Here is a 19,983-nt window from a genome sequence, read left to right on the forward strand (position 1 = left end):
AAGAAAAGGGCTGGTTTGCCCTAAAAGGAGAAGCCAAGGTTGGGAGGCTTTTCTAGGCTCCGTTGAAGATGAGTCGGTCTACTGGGCTCAACTAACTGCTCCCCTGTGACCCTGGTTACCCTGTCCCCTGGAAGGAGCCTGGGTGGGTAGCAATGTGGCAGTGTGGTGAGCGATGAGAGCATGTAGGCTAGAGAGAACACCCAGCCGGGTTGCCCTGCTCTGGAGATCCAGATTCCCCTTCCAATCAAACTAGAATCAGAGTGTCCTCTTGCTACCAGTAATCCTTTAATTGGTGTCCACTTACTCCAACACAGCTGTGGCCACATCTCCAGTCCCTGGATAGGAACATGTCAGACTGGCCAGCTCATCCCACAAGGGCAGGACCCAGAGGCTCCACCCTCTTGGGAGAGAGGCACAGCTGCCTAAGCTCTTGGAGGGAGATCAGACATGCATTCAAGAGGACTGTGTTATGGCCATTGGTGCAGGCCTGTAATCCAAGCCGCTCAGGGCCTGAGGCAGGAGGATGGACAGTTCAAGGCCTGCCGGGCCAACAATGAGCTCAAAGGTAGCCTGTATAGCTTAGTGAGAACCCTGACTCAAAACACAGAAATCAGAAAGAAGCCAGGGATATAGCTCAGTGCTGGAGTGCTTGCCTAGCCTGTGTGGGACACACACACACACACACACACACACTTGCACTGCAATCACTTGAAGATCAGCTTGAAGGAAGGACAGCCTACAGTGTGAGGTAATCTCATGGATTGAAAGAGCAGCAGATCTTGGTTTTGTGGACTTAGGACTTGACTTAAAAGTAAAGCAAATGAAAGAGGAGGCGATGGAGGAGGGGAGTGTAGGCTCACAGATTAAGTTGAAGTGTTGAGCCAGGCCACCAGTCTGCACATCTTGGAGAGGAAGCTAGTGATGTCATAAAAGAAAACCCTAACTGATCTTGGACCCAGTCGTGGACCACAGCTTGTGGGAAAGGTCAGCTGTGCAAGCTTGAAGACCTGAGTCCCATTTCAAAAACCCACATGCCTGTAATCCCGGTGCTGAGGGATGATGGGAGTGGCAGCAAGAGGATCCTGAGGACTCACTGGCCAGCCAGTCCAGCTCAGTGAGCTTCTAGGAGACCTTGCCTCAAAAAGTAATCGTGGAGAGACAACCTCTGGCCTCTACATGCCCTACAAGGTCAAGTGCGCACACAGGCACACCTCACACATTTAAAAAGAAAAAGAGCCAGGTGTGATGGGGAGCATCCTGGAAGCAGAGGCAGGCAGAGCTCTGAGCTGGAGGCCAGCCAGGTCTGTATTGCCGGTTCCACATCATCCAGACACCACATAGTGAAACCCTGTGTCAAGAGCAAAGCAACAGCAAGGAGAAGATGTCCTGTGGGCGGTGTCTGCACATTTGCAGCGTTTATGCCAAACGAGGAGTTAGGCTTCCATGGGCCCAGATTGAGCTGCCTTGGAATGGAGTTTAACTTGGAATGAAGGAAAAATGAGGTGAGCTGCACGTGGCAGAGGCATGTCTTAGCCTGGAGCTGGGTGTGCAGGGGCCAGGCACCTCCAGGATGAGCATTCTAACTAGTGCTGAGGTCCAGTGATGGCAATGTGGGGATGAAGGCATCATTGAGGTAAGTTCCCTTCTTGTCAGCCCTGTTTGGACACTGTCAGTTTCCTCCCTTGCAGCTGTGGCCTCAACTTACTCCTGTCCCAATGTGGGGGACTAACTCTGCTCTCTAGGAAATGGAATTAGCCCTCAGGCACTAGCATCTGGCCGTTCTTGTTGAGCATAGCAATGGGATTGCTCTGCCCTTGTCCGGAAGGCCATTGTCTGTACTTTGTAACCCAGGTCAGCTAAACCCATCACAGCTTGATAAGGGAACCGGGTCTCTTTGAGCTCTTCTGAGAAGTTCAGCAGTGAAAGGAAGGGTCAATATCTCAGGGAAAAGCAAACACTTAATAGCCTTCACAGTCGTAGGGAGGGAAGCCCGGCAGGAGAGGATAGAAAGCTGAGGGCAAACTGCTGAGAAAGCCAGGATTCTGGGAGCCTTGGAAGGGAACAATAATACACTCTGAAGCAGAGGTTGGTATGACACAGGATGATAACGCTAGCCCGTTCTTCAAAAACAACATCACTTTGCCCTGTGGGGCTTTTGTTTAGTTTTCTGCTTCAGTGTCTCCTTGCGTAGCCCAGGTTCACCTTGAACTTGTAGTTCTACTCTGCTGTTTTCCCTTTGTTTTCTGTGACGGGGCCTCAGCACGCAGCTCAGGCTGGCGCCAAGCTCCTAACAGTCACCCTGCTTTCTTCCTGGTGCTGAAGTTACAGGCAAGAGCCCCCAAACCCAGCATTCTCCCCTCCCTCACGCTTTGAGGGAGCAGTTGGCCAAGGTGAGCGAGGCAGGCACAGGGGGAAGTCAGAATTTAATTTCTGTTTATAATTACTATTTACAAAGGTTTCTTTTACTGAATGGCGGTTCTAAGACAACACTTTGCTCCAGCTGTGGATGGCAAAAGGAGCCATGGCAGAGGCCAGATTTTAAATAGTTATGAGAGAGAGTTTGCCATCACCTCAGCCACAGGAGCAGCTCGCTTTCTGCTAGATTTCTTCTTTAATTAATTAATAACTTTCTGATTTGAAGTTTATGGGTATTTTGTCTGCCTGTATGCGCACTGTGTACACGCCCACAGAGGCCAGCAGAGGGCGTCAGATCCCCCGAAGCTAGAGTTACAGATGGTTGTGAATCACCAGGTGGGTGCTGGGAATTGAACCTCGGTCCTCTGGAAGAGCATCCGACGCCCTCAGCTGCTGCCTCATTTCTCCAGCCTTCTTGCCAGATTTCTGAATTGCTCCTGTGGCAGGAGGTACATCCCCACAGCTTTTGCTTTTGGCTCCTCCCGTTTCTTTGCCCCTTGTTTGTTTCTCCTTGAAAGCCTTCTCTTCCTGATCCATCTCCTGGCCCACGTTTTTTTTTTTTTTTTTTTTTTTTGAGACATGGTTTCACAGTTTAGTTTAGGCTAACCTAAACCTCACTATGTAGCCCAGGCTGGACTTGGACTAATGGCAGTCCTCTTTCTTCAGCCTTTTAAGAGCTGAAATTACATATGTGAGCCACCACACCCCGCATTGTGGGGTCTAACTTGGAAGAATTAGAAGAGGAAAATGAAAAGGTCAGTTTTTGAGACTGTGAAATAGATGGCCAAGCTGCTGAAACCTGGGGCACCATAAACACTGGTCCTCCCCTGAGCAGGATGGAGTCCATAGTCAGATTCTAAGTCAGGCACCTATAACATGGACTTAGTAGAAGGTCCAGGGGCAAGGACTACAAGATTCCTGACTCAAGCACAGGTTGTCTTAGTCAGGGTTTCTATTGCTGCGATGAGACACTATGATCAAAAAGCAAGTTGGGAAGGAAAGTGTTTATTTGGCTCACACTTCCTCATCACAGTTCATCACTGAAGGAAGTCGGGACAGGGAAGGAACCTGGAGACAAGAGCTGAGGCAGAGGCCATGAAGGAGTGCTGCTTATTGGCTTGCTCAGCCTGGTTTCTTATAAAACCCAGGACCACCAGTCCAGGGGTGGCCCAACCCACAATGGGCAGGGCCCTCCCCCATCAATCACCAATTAAGAAAATGTCCTACAGGCTTGCCTGCAGCCTGATTCTATGGAGGTATTTTCTTAATGGAAGTCCCGTCTCTACGATGACTTTCAGCTTGTGTCTAGTTGGCAGGAAACTACCCAGCACACAGGTGAAGTTACCGTCCGTCCGTTCCCTGAACATTATGTTCCTATGTGTGTGGAGATGGGGGGTGGGAGGGGGGGGATAAAGAATAAATGAAAGAGCACAGGGACTGGAGAAGGGAGGTTCAGAGCTGTTCCCAAAGACAAGTGTAGGCCTGGGCGGGCGGGGGAAGGATAATGGGCTGGCACTTTAGAGGCAGAGGAATCCCTGGTGACAATGCTGGAGTGCCAGGCAGTCAATTGCCTTGCTAAAGGGAAGGGAGGGTGAAGGTCCCCCGAGAGGACAAGGTCAGTTACCTGCTGCCAGGCTGAGTCACCAGAGAGGGTGACGGCGGGACTGGAGCCTGGTGAGCAGCACTCAGTGTGCTATGGCTGTTGTTCTGTTTGGGGGTTTAGGTATTTTTTTTTTCTTTTGTTTATATTTTGCATGTGAATGTTTGCCTGCAGGTATGTATGTGCACTGTGTATGTGCCTGGTGCTGGTAGAAAACAAAAGAAAACATCAGATCTCTGAGACTGGAGTTACAGATGGTTGTAAGCTACCGTGTGGGTGCTAGGTACTGAATCCTGGCCCTCTTCTAAGAACAGCAAGTGTTTGACACTGTTGAAGCATCTTCTAGCCCCCTTCTCTTTTCTAAGACAGGGTCCCCTGTAGCCCAGGCTGGCCCCAAACTTGATTTATAGCTGAGAATGACCATGAACTCCCGATTCTCTTGCTACGACATCCCGAATGCTGGGATTACTGGTCTGTATGTCTCTAGGATCCCAGTACTGGAAAGAGCAGGATCTCTGGGGTGCACTGAATCAGGCAGCTCTAAGATCAGGGAGAGACCTGATCTCAAAAAACTAAAGAGAGGAGGCCAAGGATGGTGGCACACACCTCCAGTCCCAGCATTCGGGAGGAAGAGGCTGGTGGACCTCTGTGAATTCAAGTCCAGCTCTATGTAGCGAGCACCAGTCCAGCCAGGAGTAGTCAGACTGCCTCAAACCAATAATAAAGTGAGAAGCTGGCAAGATAGCCGAGCACATAAAAAGCTTGTTGCCAGGCCTGACACACTAAGCTCGATCCCTGGAACCCTACATGGTAGGAGAGACCTGACTCCCTCAAATTGTTCTATCACCTGCACTCACATCGTGGAAATGCCTGTGCCCACACAGACACCGAGTGCTGGGAAAGATAAATAAATATTAAAAAAAAACAAACAGTAAAGCAGCCAGGTGGTGGCAGCGCTGGGGGACAAGGAGGCAGGTGGATCTCTGAGTTTGAGGCCAGCCTGGGTTACAGAGAATGTTCCAGAGCAGCCAAGGGATGGAGAGAGAAGCCTTGTCTCAGAAAACAGAAGAAATGGAGAGCAATTGAGGAAGCTAGTTGACATTGGCTTTTGGTTTCACACACACATACCCGTATGCACTCACACACAGAGACACCAGGAAAGGTGATCGTGGCACCCACAACAAATTCAGGCTGCCCTCTCTCACCATTCATTCCTAAGAGCAAGCACTGACTGCTGCTCGCACTATTGTCTCCTAGGACAAAGCCAGAGCCCCTGCTCCTGCTGGCTCTCAGCACCACCTACAAAGCTCCAGCAGTGAGTTTACGGAGATTCTGTTTTTTTTCCTTCATGCTTGAGAGACTCACAAGGACAGACTATAGCGTTGACTCTGTACCCTCAGCATCTGGCATAAAGCCTGACGTGTGCTAATTATGACTGTTTGAAAAAAATCTGCTGAAGAGCCATGTGTGGTGCACAACCATCATCCCAGCGCTTGGAAGGCTGAGAAGGAGGATTCATGAATCCCAGGCCAGCCTGAGGTACACAGTGAGACCTTGTCTCAAAAAAACAAATGGACTGGAGAGATAGTTTAGCAGTTAAGAGCACTGGCTACTCTTCCAGAGGACCTTGATTTGGTTCCCAGCGCCCACATGGCAGCTCACAACCTCCTGTAACTCCACTTCCAGGAAACCAGATACCCTCTTCTGAACTCCAAGGGCCCTGCATGTATATGATACACAGGCATGAAGTTCATGCAGTCAAAACACCAATAAACATTAAAAAAAATAAATAAACACACACACACATACACCACAAGCAAATAAAAACAAGCAAAACCTCCTTGCATTCTGAATGAACAAGCAAAAGGTCAAAGATCACAAATAGATTGCCCACTCCCTTTTACAGAGAAAAACTGGAGTCCAAGGATATCACCCTCAGTCACAAAGCCACTCTGGGAAGTTGCGTTACTCTCTGGACCTAAGCCAGTGCAACTGGACAACACTGTGCATGCTCTCCCTTCTGTTGGTGGACTGTAAACTTCAGGGGACAGGAGTTCCCTATCTCTCCATCCCTGGAGCTCTCTGACACCCCATGATCGGCTTTGCCCCATCCTCAGGGACTTAGATGAAGTAACGCCTGTTTAAATCTTCAGATCACAAGAAAGAAGGGCAGCATGAGAAAGATGAGTTTTAACTAAACCAAACAAAAAAGGATTAGATTTTTGCCTCTCCGGGCTGGAGAGATGGCTCAGTGGTTAAAAGCACTGACTATTCCAGAAGCCCTGGGTTCCATTCTCAGCACCCACAGGTGGCTAACAGCCGTCTGTAACTCCACTTCCAGGGTATCCTACGCCCTCTCTTGGCCTCAGTGGGCACTGCATTCACATAGTATACAGACACACAGACAAGCAATTAAAAAAAATAACTAAATCTCAAAAACATTTTATAGATTGTGCCTTTTGCATAGAGAGGACTTTAGAAGCCCAGAAAACGTAGGGAAACAGTTGCTCATGTTGAAAAGTTTTAGACTGTTCCCACGGCGTGCTAAACTAGGCCTTCAGGCTCCATTCCTGCCTGGTGACTGCCTCTCTGCTTCTCCATCTCCTTTCTATGTGGGTGACATGCGTATCTTCTGTATTCCTGCACACTGCTGCTTCTGTGTGAAATATTCCGTTTTCCCCCAGCAGAAGTAACCACTGTCTTTCTATGCTTTTATGCCCCTCTCTCTAGTTCTGCAACCATGCATTGACCCTTGCAGCGAGTGTCTTACGTGTTCATCTCTCTTACTATATTGTAAGCTTCTTGGCGGCTGGAGTCATGAGACCTCAGTCCTAGCCTGACATATGAGCGCTCAAAAGATCCCAACAAGAAACCCAAAGTTTCACAGAAGTTGGCAGATATTTGAAGGCTGGTGCTGTGGCTAGAGGGATCTTCACCCCAGTACCCCCAGAGACCCAAGAACAAAGATGAACGGGGCCTGGAGTCATAACACAACTCCTACAGCTGAGGCTCAGGGATCATTGTTGAAGAGAAGGGGTAGAAAGAGGAACACTAAGCTTCTCTAAGACCGTGTCTTCTAGAAATGTCAGAAGCTTTATAGACATGAGGTCTCACCAGCATGGCTGCCCAAACATGGCCTGAACAAGGAGGACACAAGTGAAGATGCTAACACGGAAGGGGGGAATCTCACAGGGCCTCAAAAACAGACAAAAACCTCCAGGCAAGTAAGGAATGCCAAGAGCAAGACAAACAGCCTTCCCCAGGGAAGAGTGCCAACTGATTTCTCCAATACCAATGGTCATCCCTGCAAACACATACAGGTGATATCATACAGAACAAGCAGAGTGCATTTATGTGTGTTTAGGAATGCATATATATACACACATGGATGTAACAATAATTAAAGAAAAAGAGGCCATAAATTTGAAATACAGCAAGAGGGAGTACAAGGAAGAGTTTGGAGTAAGGAAAGAAAAGAAAATGGAAGGAAATGATGTTAACATAAAAAAAGACAGTTTCTGCTGCCAAGCAGATCTGATGACCTGAGTTTTATCTCCAGGCCCTTTATGGTGGAAAGACAGGAGTTGCCCTGCTGTATGTAGGAGTGCCGTCCAAACCAAACTGCCACCATCTTAATCAGGTCAGCCATGTCTGCTGGCAAAAGATCATCTCAGCTGGGCTTGTTGACTCTTGAAGAAGATGTGGGGAGGGTCACAGGTCTTTCACCCAAGTATTCAGCTGCCTCTTCCAACTGGTTGAATGCTATGTATATATGTATGCATGTATATATAAGTATGTATATATATATATATATATCTATGTATGTATATATACATATATGTATGTATATGTACACATACATACATACCCACATATATGTATATAATGTTTTGGTAAATCAGAATGATGGCATACCCCTGTAGTCCTAGCACTTGCCTTAAAGCCAGGGCTGAGAGAGAGAGAATAAAAGGCTGTTTTGGCAAAGACCTTTAATTGGCACAGGTTGGGTCTGTGGTCAGGGACAGATAAACCTCCTGGGGTCACTCCCAAAAGTAAGCGCCAGGTTTAAGTGGCGCTTGGCAGCTTGCTCTGGAAAGTTGAAGGATATAATAATTTTTCTAGGCATTAGGACTTGGCTCATTTCCCCCTTCTGACCTTAGGAAATGGAGCCTGAAGGGGAAGAGGTTGGATTATTCTAGAAGCCTTTGTTGAGCCACTAATATATGCTAGATGCTGGTAAGGGTTCCTGGGGACAGACAGAATGTGTACCCAGAAATTTTGGGCTCCTTTGGACAGAGGGAGGTCGCTGATAGGGGTGACAGTGTTTGTCTGAGGTGTCTAAGTTTGTCTAACAACCCCTGGCCAGGTGGAGGTCAGTGGGGCCACTTTCAGGATCTCTCTCCCCCTGTCCTAGGATCTCCTCGCTGCCCTTTTTCTACAAGTTTCTCTGAAAACTGGAAAGGAGCTAGAAGAAGGTTGCGGCATGGCGCAGCCCGGGGTTCTAAGCACCCATCCTTCTGTCCCAGAGCTGGCATGCGCAGCGTTTCTCTGCAGGCCTCCCTGGCTCTCCCTGGTCAGGCTTTAGAGCCGAGCTGGTTGGGGGAGGGACAGCAGCAGGTGACAGCAGCCCCGGACTATAAATAGGGGCCCGCGCGTCAGCGGGCGGGCAGGAGCCGGGGCTGGAGGCAGGCACAGCGGTGCCATGGGGTCGCGGAGGGCCGAGGGCCGGGGCTGGGGCCTGGGTGGACGGGCAGGGGCCGGTGGCGATGGCGAGGACAATGGGCCGGTGTGGACGCCTGGCCCAGCCAGTCGCAGCTACCTGCTCAGTGTGCGGCCGGAGACTAGGTGAGTTGCCCCCCTGCCCCCCCTACTCCTGCCCACGGTTGCTTCTTTGCTCCTTGGGTGGTGGCCCGGTGTGGTCAGGTTCTCAAGCGCACCCCGAAGCCCTGGAACCCTGGTGACGCCTGTGCCCTCAAACTTTCTCAAGGCCCTGAGTTCTGGGGATAGAACCGGGCCAGAAGGGACCCTTATTGTACCCTTTTGACCTCTTGAGGCCCAGCGGGCCTCAAATGTGTGGCCAGAGAGAGGAGAAAAGCCCGGTTTGGGATGATTTTACAGGGGCACGAAGGCTTTCCTTATCTCCCTCACCCACACCGGGCTACTCCCAGGGCTGAATTCCACAGTTAGTGATAAGGAGATCCGGAGTGGCTGAAATTCCTCAGGCTTCAGAGGAGGGGAAGCTGCTGGTGGGTGGGTGTGGGGTAGCCAGTGGAGGCTGTTTAGCTCTGAGAGACAGAGATCAGCCTTGAGATAACTGAAGTTCCTCCCCGGGGCCTAGGGCTTTGGCCTTCCAGCACCGTGTTGTGTCTGGTTGAGAGGAAGGGGTGCCAGGAGGTGGCTGGTGGCCCTGTCCAGGAAACCAGGGGAGGGATCTAGCTAAGGCTTGAAGCTCTGAGGGAGTCAATTGCTCTGCCCAGTGGAGACCAAGTGGGGATTGAGATGCCGCCGGAGAGGTAGAAAGACTCCTTCCTTGGACTTCTTGGAGTGAAAGAAGTTTGAAGGCTTTGTTTCAGGAGCTTTGCCGTCCTTCGTTACAAGGATACGCAGGCAATAGGAAAGCTTTCTGCTCAAAGATGCAGGCACTCAAGAATGAGTGCATTGCCCCAGAGACAGAAACCTCCTGCCCTTTGTGGGCAGCTCGGCTTCCCTCTGCTCTTGGGCCCGTTTTTTTCCAAAGGGAAATGTGACAGGGTGGCCCTTGGAATAGGCTTCACCTCTTAGTGCCAGAATCTGGCTTGTGTGTTGTGCTTCTCTGAGACACTATCTCCAGATTTCTGCCGTCTGCTCAAAAAAGAGCACAAAAACAGACACCAAGGACAGTCAGGAAAAGTCCTGGGCACTTCCTCCTGGATCGCCTCAGTCCTATTGACCTTGGAGTTGGAAAAGTTCAAATGTAACCGGAACCTGTTTCTGCATAAAACTCGGCAAATGGTGTCACATGTTTGGGGCAGCTCTGAGGGCTGGTGTTAGTGACTGAGTCAGACTCTACCAGGCTCCGGGGCTGCTGGGAGTTATGGTGGAGCACCACTTCCCCCAGTGATGGTCTCTGCCTGTGTAGTCCTCCGTGAAGCTGCCTCCCCACGTAAAGAGCCTCACGTTTAGCTCACTTGGTCTCAATGACTTTGACCCTTACCTCCTTGGCCCCATGACTTATCCAGGCATTGCTTCTGTCTGTGTCGGGCCTCTGTCAATGCCAGTGGAACAAGGCGAAGAAGAGGAAGCAGGGTTCTTCTTGGAGATGTAGCAGTGGAGGGAGGGAAGAAAGAACGGTCTGAGAGCCAGGCAGAGGGGAGCGGGTTCAGGATCTGGGCTGTTGGGAACAGGGCTGGAGGCTGGGGCATGGAGCTGCTTCCTGGTGGAGTTTGGGTTAGACATAGCGTGCCAGATGGAGGGCTGGAAGTAAAAAACAGCCAATCTGGCTTGGGTCCTTGGACCTTAATGGGGATGCTGTTAGAAGGCTGTTCTTGTTGGGTATCTGAAGGCTCCGGACAGGAGAAGTGGGAGAGACGTTTTTTTCTAGTCCTGGACTTGGGACAGTTTCCTCCTGGACTTTTCCACCTTCTGCCAATTGGCTACAGACCCCCCACGGGTCCTGACAAGAGCAGCCAGATTTGCTTGGCTTCTGGAAGAGCCTATGGCCAAAAAGGATGGTGAAGTGGGCTCTGGGGGGGGGGGGGGGGGGTGCCAGGGGGGGGGGGGGGGGGGGGGGGGGGGGGGGGGGGGCGGTTTCCAGGACTGTGGGAAGGTCTGTCTTGTGCTGGAGGAGGAGCTTCCCAGTCTGCTTCTGCTGCCTGTGGGGGTGGAGAGAGCCCAAGGAACAAAGAAGAACAGGGGTCCCCTGAGGACTCTCCTAGCTGTGTCCAGCTCCAGGCCAGCTGAGGCCTGACTACCCCAGGGTCCTGGCTGAGAGGCAAGTTCTGCCCTTACTCGTTTTGGCTCTACTATATTCTGGGTGTGCCTTTCTGTGAGTCTGCTGTGAAACCTTTTGGTTTTGTTTGTTTTGGGGGGACAGGGTTTCTCTATGTATCCCTGACTCTCTTGGAGCTCGCTCTGTAGACCAGGCTGGCCTGGAACTCGCAGAGGTCCACCTGCCTCTGCCTCCCAAGTGCTGGGATACCCTGCTCACTGTGGAGCTTTTTCTTTTTTTAATCATTTATTTAATTTTATTTTCTGTGCATTGGTATGCAAGGTGTCAGAATTCATAAAACTGGAGTTATAGACAGTTGTAAGCTTCCAAGTAGGTGCTGGGAACTGAACCCAGGTCCTTTGGAAGAACAGCTAGTGCTCTTAACCACTGAGCCATCTCTCCAGCCCCCCTGTGGGGCTCCTAAGGGGTCCCTCCCAAGGGTTCTGAGGCTGGGCTTTCTGTGGGAACTATGGACGATTGCCATGTGGCTGGGGCTCCGGAATCTCTATGTATCCTATACTTCCTGCCTGCCCCACGGTCCCTGGAGGGGTTTCTAGTCTCAAGTCAGTTCAAGGCTCTTCCAGGGCTCACTGAGGTCAGAGGCGGACACTCCCTCTTGGCTGTGCCATCTGATTGACAGTTTCTTTGCTCATCCAGCTGTGAGGACCTCACCCCTCGAGGAGGGTAGCACCCCGGCAGGCTACGGTACTTTAAAGCTGAGAGTAAGCAATAATGACTGACTAGCAGGTCCCTGGCCTCTTGTTTCACAAAGGCCCTGCTCCTTGGTGGGCTCGTAGGAGCGGCAGACCTGTGACGCAGGCTCTGCTGTTCTTGGGTAAGGTAGGTTGTCTGGGATGTTAGGGAAAGTAAGGCACTGGGCCAGAACTTTCTGGAAGCCTTTTATGTCCCAGGATAGATAAAAAGCAGCAGGATGGGAGGCACCCAGCTTCCATGCCTGTCCGGATTCTCCTAGGGCTCTTCTCTCTGGGTCCCAAATTCCTGTTCTGCAGTGGGAGCATGGCAAGAACTCTAAAGCCCTTCGGCTCCAACATTAGATGTGTCTGATGCCCCATGGCTCGGCCCACCCTCCACACACCCAGAAGCTCCTCTGTTCTAGTCAGCTAGGCCCCAGCAGACCATCTGGCCTGTGACTGTGTCTGCACACATCTGCATATCCTCCCCACCCCATACACAAAATTAAAAATAATAGAAATCAGACCAGAGAGATTGTTAAGAACAGGTGTTGCTCTTTCAGAGGAGCAGGTCTCAGTTCCCAGCACCCACAGCAGGTGGCTCACCACTGCCTGTAACCCCAGCTCCAGATCTGATGTCTCTGTCCTCGAAGGCACCTGCACACAAACACACACACAATTTTAAAATAATAAAAATAGACCGGGCAATGGTGGTGCTCACACCTTTAATCCCAGCCCTCAGGAGGCGGAGCCTAGTGGATCTCTGAGTTCGAGGCCAGCCTGCCTGGTCTACAGAGCGAGTTCCAGGACAGCCAGGGGTACATAGAGAAATCCTGTCTTGAAACGAAACAAAACAAGACAAGCAAGAAAGCAAACAAACAAATAATAAATAAAATCTTAAAAGATAAACCTTAACAAACCAACACATAAGGGTAATGTTGAGAGACGGGGGACCAGGAGGCAAAATTATGCAAACAGCCCAAGAGATGTGGAGAGGACTCTCTGTCCCCAGCGCTGTCTCTTGCCCACGAGGTGGAGGTGGAACCTGTCATTTTCCGTTGTAAATTAGAAAGCTGGCCCCAAGCCTCTCCTTCCTAGGGAGGAGGTCCAGACTCAAGGGGGAAAACTCTCAATGCCAAGGACAGGGACAAAGGCAGTTTGTGGTCAGGAAAGGAGAGAGTTGGCCAGTACCTCGGAACTAAGGCAGAGTCTGCCCACAACGCCCCCAGAGGATTTTTAAAGCTCAGAGCAAAGGCACCTGCGGTGTGTGCGCCTTCCCTGACTGGAGCGGCAGCTCCCTCTGGGGGGAGGTGGGGCAGGACCCTTCCTGTTTGAGAAGCCTTCCCCCTTTCTCCTTCTCTCTTCATAAAAACCGTCATGATTACCCACTGTGTGCCTAGCACTCTGTGAAGAGCCAGAGAAGCTGCAAAAAGACGTAGATTTGGAGGCTGTGGAAGCGGGGTTTAACTGTGCAGGAGGAAAGAGAACTGATAGCCTGGATGTGGCCGAGCCAGTTAGGGAGGGCTTGGCTGCTGCACATTGGAAGGGAGGGTCGGTGTTGACCTCAAGTTGAATCTGCACATCCTTGCAGAGGACACGTCTCAGCATATTCTACAGAGTAGTATGTGAAGCCAGGTATGCTGGTATATGCCTGTAATCCCAGCACTTGGGAGACTGAGGCAGGAGGATCGCCGTGAGTGAATTCAAAAACCAGTTTGGGCTACACAGTAAGTTCGAAGCTGGCCTGTGTTACATGAGACTCTGTCCCCCCAACCTCCAAACCAACCCCACGAGCAAACGGGGTAACAAAAACCAAACCAAACCCGAACAACAGCCTAGGAGAAGATCATGTGTTGGTGTGTGTAGGGGAGTGTGTAACTGGCAGGATGTAGATCGGATCACAGTAAGGATAACGTGTAAGAGAAAGAGAGAAAAGCGTTGGTTGGAGTTGTGCAGCAGGGGAAAAAAAGAGTTCGAGTTGGCAGGTGTTGAGCTTAGGCATTTGGAAGAATGCTGGTGGCATCCCAAACCCAGGTGCAATGAAAGAGAAGCTGGTGAATTGTCAACAGACGGAATCGCACGCTTTCCTGAGTGCCAGTAAGCAGGCTACAGGTGCTGGAAAGAAGGGTGAGGTGAAGGAAGGGGTGAGTATGGGTGGGATGGTTCCTGCCATCTTCCAAAGACCTGAGGTCTCCTGGAGGAAGAGGTCAAGGATGTCTCACACCACAGCACTGGTACCCCACTTCCGTGTGGGCCTCACTCCTCAGAGGATGCAGGCGCTAGTCTGTGCCCCAGGTCTCTAAGCAGGATGGGATGCTGGCTCTGGGGAGCTGGGTTTCTCTAGCTCCTGCCCAATTAACTGCTTCGTTTTCCTCCCCTTCGCTCTCCCAGCTGATTTGCCTTGCTCTTTAACCATACTTTAACATATTAATGGTGGGTGTTCTCAGAGCCACCTGTCTTCTCCGAGGGCCCGGCCCTTTCGGGGATTTCTAGGAATGCTGCTGCTCTTTCTCAAAGGCAAGAATTGAAGCAGCAGCTACCCAGGTCAGGTATGCTGTGGGCGGGGGAACAGGCTTTGACTCCCTCCGGGGAAAGCAACTCTTGCCTGACGTACACCTTTCTCTCAAGCACAGTCCCCAGGGACCTCCCTTCTGCCTAACCGACTTCCTGGACTCTGCTGCCTTTAATGAGCTCTTGGTTTCAGATCTATTGGTGTCCAGCGGTGAGGACACTTGCTGCTAACAGGAGCCGCCAACTAAGACAGCTGGTCCCTTTTAATAGAAAGGCCCTTGAGCCTCAGATGGTGGCCGATTAATACTTGGTGACTGTTGTTGATTTTGCCTCCTCCTCTCCTTGCTTCTGGGCCTAATGATTCCATTTACTGTTTTTGCTTAGCTTATCAAGCAACCGGTTGTCTCCCCCCAGCTCTGGAAGGTAAACGCACCTTGCATCTCGTTCTCCGACTGCTTCTGAGGGGCCTCAAGAGGCCACTGGGTGACTAACCAGGCTGCATGGGGCAAAGGGAGGTCTGGACAGTGATGAGGAGGGTGTAGGACGGTACTCACATGGGCATGGCCTTCACGAGATGCTTGCATGGGCCTGGGAGTCAGGAATAGAGGTGTGGGCAGGAACTGCTGGGCTGCCTGCAGCGATAGCCCTCAGCCTGTGGGGACAGAGCAGACAGACAGCTGCCACACAAGCCCCACCTTCCTGGACTAACGGCCCAGGCCTTTTTCATTCCGCCCCCTGCCATCCTGTAACTTCATCTGCTACCTTCTCTTCCTTTAAAAGTTTCTTTCCATTGACTCCTCCCCACCCTCAGAGCTCTGTGAGACCAGAGACCACCTTACTGTCCTGCGTATTCTCTGGCTCTGGGCCTCAGCTCAGAGCCTGAGCCAGTCTCTGTGGTCGAGATTTGCTGGCTGAAAAGCTGCCCTTTCACCTGCCAGGCTGGGGGACAGCTCTCCAGCCCTGGCTGAACTGACTGTTACCGTCAGAGTGCAACTGTTCCCTGGCTACTTCTCATCACTTGGGTCCCTTCCCAGAGTGAGAGATTTGGGGAGAGTTGGCCACTCTTTTTTTTTTCTTAACACAGGGAGATTTCTGTCTAGCCAACTGGTTTCTGAATAGTTCTTAGTGAGTGCTTGGTCCTTGATGGGGATGAACATGGAGGAAACTTTGGTCTGGGAGGAAGAGAGAGCCCAGCTGATTCAGAGTGACATGTGGAAGTGCCAAGAGAGAAGACCTGGGTGTTTTCAGGGGAAGGGAATGGCACATGAGCCTAACCCGAGGGGAGGGTTAGGCTCCTTTGAACATCATGGAAACCCACGATTCTGGAGTTCTCTCAAGATACGTATTAGCTCATGATACTGTTTCAAAATCCTGGAACTGGAAGAATTTGGAAGTGTCGTGGTTGCAGAGATGGTTCCCAGATGTGTGTGAACTTCCTGGTTTCGTACGTGCCTGGACAGGATACACCTGGCGTCTACTCCACAACAGAGTAGAGGGTAGGACAGAAAGCTGCGTGGTGGTCAACATGACAATACAGAGTGACATTCTCTGTCCCAGCCTGGTCTACATAGGAAGATCCAGGCATCCAGAGCTACACACTGAGACCCTGTCTCAGCAAACGAGCAAAAAGTTCCAGAGGGAAACACAAGGTAGAAAGATGCCTCAGCAGGTCAAGGCTCCTACTTGGCTTTCAAGCCTGGTGATCCAAGTTCAGTCTCTAGAGCTTATGTGAAGGTGACCTCTGATCTCCATGTGTGTGCTGGGGCAACCTGGGTCCTGACCCCTCCCACTCACACAGTCTCATGTTCTCTCTCTGTCTTTCTCCACACACACATATACACACACACTTTCTTTTTTACACATACACTTATCTCTCTCTCTCTCTCCACACATGCACACACTCTTGCTCTCACACACAAAGTTAATACAAAATTTCATAAAATAAAACCCCAAGTCTGCTCCAAATAGCAAGCAAAAAAAAAAAAAAAAGTTATTTAATGTAACAAGGATTACCAGCAGTTGGGCTATAATTTGGCTTAGAAATTTCTAGAAAGTTCTTCAAAGTCAGAAATTGCTATTAGTATGATAGCACAAGAAATATTTTTAAATCAAGTGCAATGGTGCATAGCTTTAATTCCAACACTTGGAAGGCAGAGGCAGGTGGATTTCTGAAACTTTGAGGCCAGTGTAGTCTGCAGAGCAAGTTTCAAGAATGCCAGGACCACATGGAGAGATCCTGTCTTAAGAAGAGAAACAGAGAAAAAGAAAAGAAAGAAGAAGAGGAAGAGGAAGAAGAAGAAGAAGAAGAAGAAGAAGAAGAAGAAGAAGAAGAAGAAAGAAAAAAAGAGCAAAACACTTGAAACATTTTCAGGGTTGTAAATCAGAGCCGCTTGGAAGGCTGAGACAGGTAGCTCACGAGTTCTCGACTACACAGCGACTTGCTGTCTAAAAAAAGAAAAGAAGCATTTCCAGATGTTAGACCCTGAATGTACAGGGAGTTGAAAGTCTAGGTTCCAAAAGCTTCACTACTTCTAAATGACTTAGAAGGAAGAGGAGCTTAGCTCTAGGACAACCCGTAGGCCTGGTCCAGGGGTCAGCCTTATCTAAGGGACATCCCCATCCTGGGCAGACCTTACAGGGAGGACTCCTGCTAACTCTCCAAGTGCCTGGGAGTCTGCATTCCTGGGCACCTTCAGTCCACAAGTCTTACTAGATCTGAAAGACATCCTGAGCTGCAGACTTTCTCTTAGAACTCAAGTGTAGAATAATGCCTACCGAAAAGATCATTGGACATGGAGCCTCCTCCCTGCAAAGTAGGTAGGGGTAACCTCTGTTTGCTTTCCCACACCTCTCACTCCCTACCTGGAAAAGAGTCCCAGGCAAGCAAATGTGGATGTGGGGGTGACCCCTTCTTCTGGAGGCCCAAGGAAAGGCAGCTTGGAGCCATTTGTCTTTCTCCACCATTCCTTCTGCTTCTCTTGATGTTTCCCTCTGCTGCTCACAAAGGGTGTGCCCCCAGGGAGGGGTGGGGGCCGGGCACTGCTTGTGTACCATACAACCTGGCTATGTGGTTGAGCTTCACGCCTGGGAATGCACTGCCTTTGCTGGCCCATGAAAGGATTTGGCACAGAGGTCTGTTTCCTGTGCCCAGGGAGGAGTGGACTGTACGCCCTGAGGGTTGCTGCTGAGTTTGGGGTAGACACAGTAAGACCGCAGATATAGCCGAGCTCTGCGAAAAGGACTCTATCACAAGGGAACCCAGAGTTCTGGCTTTTTCAGGAGCCAGTCTGTCTGTGGAAGCAGTTCTCCAGCTGCCAGCCTTGTTTGCACGTCAGCATGTGGGGGTCGATGGATGGAGCGGAGAAATCACAGCCGGCTTGCTAGTGCCAGAGCCATGGGGCTTGCATTTGACAGTCCATAGAGTAGAGTCCCCTTCAGGGCCAAAGCCCCTGGCATTGCCAGCTCATTCTTCATCTACCGTGGCCTGTGCTCACAAGTGCCGGCACTTTCCTTCTGAGCCTGAACTCTCGGGTAGTGTTCCATGCCTTCAGGACCTCTGAAGCCTTGAGGGCTGGCTGGTTCTTCCTTCCTCGGTGTGGCGGTGCTATGATCAGCCTTCATCTCTGAAGCTTGGCCCGTCCACGCGTGTGTCTCTCCTATGCACCGGCTTCCCTGGAGATGAGCATGGAGAGTGAGGCCAGCTACCCACTACCCCCCAGTAAGAACTTGATGGGGAAGATGTAGGATGGCAGCTTGGTGTTCTCAGGAGCCTGAACTAATTGTCAGCTGCCTGCCTTCTGGATGGCCCGGGGTCAAGGTTCCATTCAACCCCTTAGCACCCACCTCCAACCTGGCCAGGGAGCCTAGGCCCTCTTGAATGAAGGTTTTCCCAGGAATGCCTAGGAACTTTGGCCACAGAATGACTGACAAACAAGGTAAGACTCAAACTTAGGCAAGGCAAGGCCAGAGTGTATTTTGTAGGGAGGACTCTAAATGATTTTTTTTTTCTCCCCTAGGAGCACCTTCTGTTCCATCATTGCTCAGCTCACAGAGGAGACCCAGCCACTCTTTGAGACCACGCTCAAGTCCCGGGCTGTGTCTGAAGACAGTGATGTCAGGTTCACCTGCATTGTCACAGGTAATGAAGCTGTTGATACAGTCCCGAGCAGTGCTTATGCACTGATAGTGTTGGAGTACTTTTTAAAACTATTTTATTTGCATTTCTTATGCCTCTACCTTCTTTCTCCACCCCAGTCCCTTCCAATACCCCAGCACTGGGTAGGAGGAAAAGGTTGGTGTGGGAAAAGGGGCATAGTTCTCTTTAGCTACTTCCTGCTGGTTAGGGTTGTTGGGTTCCTTGGGGCAAGTCCAAAGTTCATTTCAGGATATCTCCAACTTGTTCTCATCAAACTGCATCAACAGCAACCAGGAACAGCAGTGGTGGTGGGGGGGGGAGGTAGCAGCCTTCTCCCTCGGAGCCCCCTTTCTCTCTCTGGGCTCTGGCATTTGTTCTTCTCCAGAGTCCACAGAATTAAACTCTCTGCAGCTGGAAAAAAGCCCCTCTCAGAGCCCGCACAAGGCACATAGTTTGCTCCTATGGGGATAGGAGCCCCATATCCCGCACCTGGGATTAAAACAAACACGTTTATAATAACATACGGAGTTTTTAAAGACACCAAAACTTTCTACTAGCGAGCAGGGTTCCAGGAGGCTAGAATAGGTCTGGAGGGGAAGGTGGGTTATGAGTACCAAACCAGTTGATTTGCCTTTTCCCCAGTTTAAACTCCCTTTGTATGAACTGGTGTCCCTGTCTCTTCTTCTGGAAACCACGTGTGTGTGTGTGTGTGTGTGTGTGTGTGTGTGTGTGTGTGTGTGTGACATTGCCTTTCTTCTTTAAAACCTGTGTTCATGACCAAGGATGCAGCTCAGTTGCCAGTTGTAGAGTACTGTCTAGCACACATCATGCTTCGGGTCTTATCCTTGGCACTACGTGAACCTGGCACAGTGGTTTGTGTCTGTAACCCCAGCACTTGGGAAGACAAGAAGATCCAAAGTTTAAGGTCGTAATAAGTTCAAGGCCAGCCTAAGCTGCATGAGACCCTGTCTCAAAAAAACAGAGAACAAAGACAATGAGCCTCCAAACTACTCATCCAAGCATCTTCCCCTTCAAGTCCACTCACAATACTGATGAGTGGCCTCTGAAGCCATCTTTTGAGCATTCCACTTAACAGTTGAGCTGGTCGTGGCTTGGGAGTATATCCAGCCTGAGAGGCAGTAATGTGTAGTTATTCCAAGTGTCGACCCTGGAGACAAGCTGTCCAGCTTGGAATCCTCACTCCACCTCCTTCCTGGTATATGGCACTAAGTAGGTGGCTTTGTTGCAGAGCCTGAGTGAATTAATTCACACATCGTCAATGGAAGAGCACCTAGCCCACGGTGAGCAAGTGTTTGGAATCAACACTAAACCTGTTGGCTTCCCACCGAGCTCCCTGCCAGGCTTTAAGGAGGAAGTCCTGAGGCTCACGTTAGAGTGCTGGGGCACGGTGGCTCCAGGGACTGTTCCTTTCCCGAGGCTCTCAGCACAGCTGCCCTCTGCACCACCCTGACCTGGTCACCTTCCACTGTATAGTCACCATTTCAAAGGGTCCAGACTCACCTCCAAGAACCCTTTTTTTGTTTGTTTGTTTTGTTTCAGGTTTTGTTTGGTTGCTTTTGGTTTTTCTTCAGTTAGTCAAAGGCATGGGTGGTTTCCAGCTGTCACATTCCAGGATCCCGGCGGGGGGGGGGGGGGGGGGGGG

At 50.6% G+C, this 19,983-nt stretch overlaps 1 protein-coding gene across 1 annotated transcript in view; it reads left to right on the forward strand.

Moving 5' to 3' along the window:
* Positions 1-8,706: 8,706 nt before the first annotated feature.
* The window catches only part of Alpk3 (alpha kinase 3), a 41,757-nt gene continuing 30,480 nt past the window's right edge, over positions 8,707-19,983 (forward strand). The window contains exons 1-2 of the mRNA XM_055623610.1: positions 8,707-8,860; positions 18,202-18,323. Coding sequence (XP_055479585.1) covers positions 8,718-8,860; positions 18,202-18,323 — 265 coding nt within the window. The 5' untranslated portion in view covers positions 8,707-8,717. The remainder of the gene's footprint in view (positions 8,861-18,201; positions 18,324-19,983) is intronic.

The sequence above is a fragment of the Psammomys obesus genome, unplaced genomic scaffold (assembly GCF_907164565.1).
Source record: "Psammomys obesus unplaced genomic scaffold, mPsaObe1.curated_primary_1811, whole genome shotgun sequence".
In the NCBI taxonomy this organism is placed as follows: domain Eukaryota; kingdom Metazoa; phylum Chordata; class Mammalia; order Rodentia; family Muridae; genus Psammomys; species Psammomys obesus.